At 31.8% G+C, this 8,044-nt stretch overlaps 1 protein-coding gene across 3 annotated transcripts in view; it reads right to left on the bottom strand.

The window, feature by feature from the left end:
• Positions 1 to 205: 205 nt before the first annotated feature.
• Ccdc186 (coiled-coil domain containing 186) overlaps positions 206 to 8,044 on the bottom strand; it is a 44,882-nt gene continuing 37,043 nt past the window's right edge. For all 3 annotated transcript variants that reach the window (XM_027930143.2, XM_071610886.1, XM_071610885.1), the window contains 4 exons: positions 7,764 to 7,844; positions 6,345 to 6,555; positions 4,973 to 5,192; positions 206 to 4,141 (listed from right to left, as the gene is read on the bottom strand). In XM_027930143.2, the coding sequence (XP_027785944.1) occupies positions 4,058 to 4,141; positions 4,973 to 5,192; positions 6,345 to 6,555; positions 7,764 to 7,844 (596 nt within the window). In that variant the 3' untranslated portion in view covers positions 206 to 4,057. The remainder of the gene's footprint in view (positions 4,142 to 4,972; positions 5,193 to 6,344; positions 6,556 to 7,763; positions 7,845 to 8,044) is intronic.

The raw sequence follows: 8,044 nt of genomic DNA, 5'->3' as shown, positions 1-8,044 counted from the left end.
CTTTACTAGTATTGTTCACCCACTCTAATCATGACCTAATCCTATTGGAAGGATCAAGTTTTTCTAGAAAGTGAAAATTCCCAGTCTAGTTAAAAAAAGAAAATTCAAGCAATCTGAATCAATTTTGCCACATAGTCTGGAGAATCAGTCTGTTTAGTGAGTGATGCATGAAAACAATTAAAGATGCCATTAAAATACAACTTGGTAACCAGGCATTACCTATTTAATTGGTATAATATATATACAGAGTAATCTTAAAAAGCTTCATTTTATACAGAAACATTTACAAAATGAACAGTGTAATTAAATTAAAGATTATCTATACAATGCACACACATATGTCTTCTGGAAGATAAAGGATTTTCATCATCACAGTCAAAATGGACAGCCATATGCATTTAAAAAAAGAATTCCATTTCAGAAGAAAAATACATTTTTAATATTCAATTATATTTTTGTTTTTCTGAAAATTCATGTTTGGATACTTTTTTCAATTGTTTCTCTTGTTCAGCCTTGAAAAATTTCAGGTTTCTAGTGCCACCAACTGGTGTTAGTTTAAAATTAATAATCTCAGTGTTAAAAAATAACATTTTGTTTTAAAAAAAATCTTAACTGAAAAATAGGCTCCTAGAGTCAAAATTCATGAAATATGAATGACAACATGATTTATAAAAATATTTTCACCAGGGTAGCATATATAACATTTATAAAATTAATGGTTGCTAATCGTCTTATTTCCCCGCCCTCTTCTTCTTTCACTGGTAGGTAAATCTTGGTCTAAGTTTGTATGTAGAAAGTGAAAAAAAAATCCTTAGAAAAAAATAGTATACCACAAAACAAAGCTTGGAAAAATGCGTGACAACAATTAGATTCATCTTTATGAACATCAAATAGGCATTAATAATTTAGTACAATCCTAAAAACCTAATGTCATTTTATGGTGCTCAGATTTTTTTCCTTTTTCTTAGAGACTAATTAAACATTAAACTGTGACAAAAGTCAGGAAATGTGTAGAACCACCATGAAAACAGCAATTTGCTCTCAGTATACCTTTGCAAGGATTCAGTTTTCCAAGTTTCATGGCAAAGTGAAATTTCTCAGCCACCTTCACGCCCAAGTAAAGTAAGCCTCTTCTCAGCCAAGTAGGGCTGGCATAAGCTAAGAGGCCCAAAGGCCAGTTCCTACTGCCTCCCAGCTATTTTTTTTTAGACCATAAGTTCTCTATAAGGATGTTTAATTGCAACATAATACCTATAAGGTAGGTTTACAATGTGTTTATTAAGTGAATAAATAACATGTTTGTAACCTGAATCACTTTAAATGATAATTAAAAACAAAACCAAAAACCACAAAAACCACCAAAGTTGAAATTAATTCTTCTGTCCAATTTTTGATCCTTATAACAGATTAAAGTGTATATGGGATGAGAGAATGGGAGTCACAGCAAGTATTCACTTTCAAATCAAAACCTATGAGGTGTACCTACACACACTAAAAATTTCCTGCTCAAAGATACCAAAATATTGCTAACCTAAAGAGCTATTGATGTGTACAATATCAAACATAAAACAAATTCCCTGTAGGTCTCAGGTTTATTATTCTCCAGACACCCCATTCTTCTCTTTCTCTATTCAATATAGTAAACTGGTGGAAGGCCCTCCAAATCCTTACATTAGGAGCTGTTCGAAAATCAGGACAGAAATGGGTATCGCTAATACATGCATATTTTTATACAGTACTTTGCTCATTCCTGATCCATGTATAAAAGGAAGCAGTAGATACTGAAGAACAAAAAGAAAACAAATTATTTCCTTCAAAAATTTTCCATAGTTTCTTAAGTTTATCAGGAAAAATGGCAACAATACCGTCAAAATATGGCTTTTAATAATTTTCCTCTAAAATGGTGGCACAAATATTAATACTGAATGCTTCATTTTTGTCTAATGTATGTATGTGTATATATATATTTGAAATATGGTAACTATATCAAATATATATGTATATATATTTGAAAGTGTATAGGCATAGAATACGATGAATCTGATCACTATTTGGCCTCCATTATACATTTTGTACCCTAGAGGGAAAAAACTTTAATCTTATAGTTTATGAATCTATAGCACATGAGAAACCAGGAAAAAATTAGATATGTTGCCTATTGTAAGTAGACTTTTGGAGTGTCAACCATATGTCTAGAAACAAATGGGAAAATAATTGATTTTATTGCACTTACCCTCTTTTTTTTTAACTTGATAAATTATTATTGATAAAAAGCAAGACACATTAAAACTAATACTTTTTATAACTATTTTAAAAATAAAACATCTTTAAATGTGCATTTTCATTCTGAAATAAAAAGGATATTTGCTTTTGGATGACAATGTATAACTTGACATGCACAAAAATTAAGACACTACAATAAATGACCTGATCTTTACTAAATTACCTTTTAAATAATGTTAAGTTGATTTAAAAAAAAAGTTAAAACCCATTAAAAGGACATTGCCACAAGTCCAACTTCAAAAGCCCATACAGTTCTTTGAAGGCTTTTAATCTGTCACCCCCAAGGCTCACTTTCTTTTTGGTGCACAGGGATGGGGGTGGGTGGAGTAGGAAGGATGCCAAAATCTAAAACAAAAATGAGGTTTGTGGTAACAAACCTGCAGATGAGCTAAGGTGTCCTATTATACAAAGAATCCAAACATAATGCAAAGTCAAAGAAATTATAATAGGTGAGAAATAAAAGGAGGTAAGAAAAAATCTGATGACAAATATTGATATGACTACAACATTTAAATCTACATCTAAAATAAATATTGTAAAAATCCAACAAAATATCAAAAAATATCTAAAAATCCAACAAAATACAATAATTTGGCTTAAAAATTCCTTTGGTTTTTAGATATATAATTATTTTGTGTTTTAAATAAATATACTAAAACATCACATTTGGGGGAACTTCATGATCACTCCAATTTGATATATATTTAATTGTTTCAGTAGTGAAGAATGGTGCTCAAATGGTTAACAAAGCCATATGCTGCTTTCTCTTGGGAAACTGGTTCTTAGTAAGTACCTTAAAATACTAGTACATTTTATCTTTATACAATGTTAGTAAAATTAAAGTATTTCCATGTCTAAGAATTATTCATTTCGCTGTTCTAATGATTGGATCCACTTCACATTTTAAAATATAACTGAAGTCCACAGAAAATTTTTTCAATAAACATGTTATTCTAAACCGTATTTAAAGTAACTAAAGATTTTAAGAATTCAACTATTAATCCAAATATGAAAAAAAATGGACCTACGATAGACAACGAAACCTGACAGAGACATTCAATGTCCAACTATTGCCATTTACCAACAGCTGGCTTTTCTATTAAGTTCAGTTTTCATTAAAACAAAAATTTAAGTACTCAAATGCATCCTTAAAAGACAACCAAATATTATACTGGAGTGTCAAAACATTTTTTTAAAATGTATTTTGAGATGGGGTTTTGCTATGTTGCACAGATTGGCCTCAAACTCCTGGTTTCAAGTGGTCCTCCCCCTGGCCTCCTGAGTAGCTGGGACTATAGGTACACACCACTGTGTCTAGCTTGAAACAAATATTTTTATGATGTCCTTACTTTTCTTGGTGTTGTGGAAATTGTAAATCAATGAATGAGTAACACTTCTTTGTCTTTTCATGAATCATTTTTAAAGATGAATAATTTTTGACATATTTTAAAGGGAAAAAATATGGAGAAGGGTTTTTTTTTTTTAAAGCCCTTTTAGTAATGTTCAGCACTTAAGACTATGAGCAAATTAAGTTGTTCAGACTCAATGATAGGCTGTTGTATTGCACCATATAAAACAAATTTCATCAAAGCCTACACTCTTACAGTATGCACAGCAATGCATCCATTTTTAAAAGGACACTTTTTTTATACAGATGAAGCAAAACAAATTTTGACTGGCTTATACACAAAGTAGGGAAAAGTTTCCAACAACACTGGTCAGTGGCACCTGCTCCTGGGTGGCTTTTATCTGTTTACTGGGCAAGAACTTTGTATTAGGTTTTCTTTGTCCTCTGCTCTAGTTCATGCTGGTGTTTAATAAGACGTTCTATTTCTGTTCCAAGTGTTTGTAGATTTTCCTTTAATAGTTAGGGGAAAAGAGAGAAAACAAAACTACTAAGTATAATAAATAAAAAGATTCAATTTGAACTATTTTTGCCTAAATTTTGAAACTGAAGGAGTGGTGATTAGTCCAAAAATGCTAAGTGAATTAGTGAATTGAATTAGATACACAGATGTTTTTAGTAAAGTAGACCTGTCCTTTTCAAAGTTATGATATTGGGGATTAAACCCAGGGCCTTGCACATGCTAGGCAAGTGCTCTATCCCTGAGCTACATCCCCTAGCCCACTTTTCTAAAATTTTATTTTGAGACAGAGTATCATTAAGTTGCCCAGGCTGGCCTTGAACTTATGACACCCTCCTCTCTCAACTTCCCAAGGAGCTGGAATTATAGGTGGTTTCATTATACTCAGCTCATATTTAACCTTTTTATCATAGCTATAGCAATTCAATACATAAAATGATTAATTATTAGATTTAAAAATTATTTTTAAAACCCATTACTAACTATCAAGGCCCATGTTCAACAAATAGATAATAGCTGCAGAAAATAAAAGAAAGCTGGAAAATATATTAGAAACTCCATAGTCTTAAAAAGTGTTTCAATAATGACCTGTAATAGCAATGTATATCAAAGGTCATCCATTCATTGCAAAATATATAATTCATCCTACTATCCAATAACTAAACTGACTTAGTTTGAAAATTATACTTTCAAAATAGAAAAACATTAAATTTTTATCTCTTGAGTAATAGAAACCTATCAGAATTAGCCCGTCTAAGTGCCAGATGAGACTAAGAAAGAGGCACCATTTTACTTATTGGTAAGTGAATGAGAAACACAAATACCTTCAAAGTAATATTTTTTAGTAATGTATCCTCCAAAACAGCCTGCAATTTTCGGTTGATTTCCAAAGACAGTTCCAGTGTTAATCCACTATCAGCAGGATGAGATGTATATAAAGATGCCATGATGCCACCTCGTCTACTTAAATGGACTTTGTTAAAATCAGAAGCCTCTGAAGAAAGTGTGCCTGATTCTTCTCGTAAAATGTAACTCTGAATTATTCTGCAAAACAAAATGACACTATCAATTGTGTACCTGAAGAATTAAAAATACTGGAATTTGTAAGAATCAGCTAAGCAGAAGCATAAAGAGGCCTAGCATAAAATAAATACCTATTAAACTAATAACCTAATACATTAGAAAAGAATTTTCCTTATTCAGATGGTTTCTTCAGCTATTTTACTTTTATTCTATCATGATTAATGATATATACACTGCTTTTTAAATTCCTTTCCTTATTTACATAAAATATTTAAGCAACTATTTTATTGCTCTGATTTCTATTAATATTGTTTTCCTATTTTTAAACTTTTTTTAAAAAGTAATAGGCAAACTTTTAGTAACATATTTAAAATTAAAATTAAAATGGCTTAGGAAAAGACCTGCAATATAAGAGCAACATCTCTTATTTAAATGAGTACAGTATCAGTGAGAGGAATATGGCATAGGACAGGCTCTGGAGTCAGTCAGAGCTGGGTCTGAATCTCTAGCTCAATGTCTGTCCCTCACAAGAGGATAATCCTGACAGATAAGAGTGATTTTACCTAGGCCCCAGTTAACTTATCTACAAAATCAGAGAACTCACTCTCACTCAGTGGCTGTAGGTAATCAGTAAGATAAATGCTAACAGGCATAGTACAAGGAATTACCTAATTATATTTTGCTCAACAGGAAAAAAAAATATCCAAAACTTCATATGTCTCTTAGAGTCATTAACATGAAAATAAAAAGCCAAGTAGCACACTACTGAACTCTATGTCTTCTTCAAGGGTCTTTTGCATGCTAGGCAAGCACTCTACCACTGAGCAATACTCTCAGCCCTAGATCTATGTTTTCTTTCATTTCTGTATTCCCCAAACCTAGAATACAGTAGGTGATCATAAAATATTTGGAACCGAATGATTATAAGAATTATTAAGCTGGATATGGTGGCACACACCTGTAGTACCAACTACTTGAGAGGCTGAGAAGCAGGGATGCTTGAGCCCAGGAGTTTGAGACCAGCCTGAGCAAGATGTGAGACCCTTTCTCAAATTAAATAAATAAATATTTTTTGAAAGACAGAATTCTTGATATGATTGATTTTTGAAAAGAGTGCTTTTACCATGAGAAGTATAGACTTGGAACAGATAGTGCTACCATAATAATACATACTTTGTTTTTTTCCTAATTTCTTCCACCAATTGTTTGATGTGGTCTTCCATAAATTCTATCTTTTCATTTTTCCGGGCATGTGCTTTCTGCAACCTAACTATCCTCTCAATCAGCATGGCCTTGTCCAATTCTGGAAAGTTATCCACAGCTACTGATGACCCAGTGTTTTCTGGAGATCGATCTTCTGCACTGCTCCGAGCATTAAGGGACCCTAAATGATATGCACACATACAAAAAAAAAAAATCAGTTTAGATATTATTTGTAGTCTAGCATGCTAGACTCTCATCTCATGTATCGTTTATTTTGGTATCATTTTCAAATATTCACCCTAACATAGCTGGATGTAGAACATATCATAGGTTATTAGCTAACCAACTTCTTGTGTCTGAGTATACTGGCAATAAAATAGCAAAGCGTCCATCTATTATGTCTCTCAAGAACAGGATGTGAAAGTAGCAACAGAGAAACAAAAGATCTAAGAGAAAGAATAACAATTATAAGTCAGACCAAAATTAAAGTAAAAGAGAACAGAAAACAAAAAACAGTGGGGGGCAGAATGTAGGATATAGGAGAGGAGAAGGAGGACAGAATATAGTGGATTATGTTCCAGAGCCAATCTATCCAGGTTCAAATCCTACTTTTCCAATTATTAGTTGTGTGACTTTGGACAAATTATTTAAAACTCACAGTGCCTTGGCTACTTCATGTCAAAATGGCATTAGTAATATTATTTACCGTTCATAAGATTATTAATATATTTATCTCATTTAGATGAGTTAATATATGTGAAGCACTCAGAACAGCGCATTATAGTAAGCACGATGGTTAGCTCTTCCTTTTTACCAATACCAATGAAATGAATTTTTGGTCCTCTTTACCCTATAAAAATCTGTTTCTCAACCCCACTGTATAGATTTAAGATAAGTAATGTATCTTATCTAAAATTATATAATACATTGCAGAAACTGGGTGTGATAGCACATGCCTGTAATCTCAACATCTCAGGAAGCTGAGACAGGAGAATTGCAAGTTTGAGGTCAACCTCAGCAACTTCATAGTGAGAGAATAGAACAGAATATAAATAAAATATAAATAAAAAATGGCAGAGGTGGGATATAAACATGCAACAATAATTTCAAATTCACATTCTTTCTACTACACATTTTTTCTACTATTGTAATAGCTGATAATATTTTGCCCCTCTAATGTGCAATTCCTAGGAGACAGTATAATGTAGAAGTTATAATAGAGAGACAGAGAGAGAATCCCAAATTTTATTACAAAATAATTATATAAAACTTCAATATTTTGTTTCAAAAGGAAACAAAGCATATCAATATTTTAAGACCCAAATGCTATTTATTTTTATATTCAATTACTAAATAACAACTAAAACCATTGTTTTGTTTTTTTTTTACCTGATGAACTAGAACGACTCCCCATGCTGCTAACTTCTTTATCGTAGCTTCCATTCTCAACCTGATCTAATTTTCTTCGTGCTATAGGAAAAATAAGTGGATTACTTACAATAATCATCATGACCGTCCCATCCATCCCTGATTTTAGTTGCTAAATTCACTTAGTAAAAAATGGCATAGACTATAATAATAATAATAAGACAAAGTTCTTGAATACCTACCTTAGAAAGCTGTAGATGTCATTCATATAAAATGACATTTGGAATTGTACAGGTCAAATA

Source organism: Marmota flaviventris, chromosome 4, assembly GCF_047511675.1.
Source record: "Marmota flaviventris isolate mMarFla1 chromosome 4, mMarFla1.hap1, whole genome shotgun sequence".
Lineage (NCBI taxonomy): Eukaryota > Metazoa > Chordata > Mammalia > Rodentia > Sciuridae > Marmota > Marmota flaviventris.
This window is presented reverse-complemented; position numbering and strand designations above follow the sequence as displayed.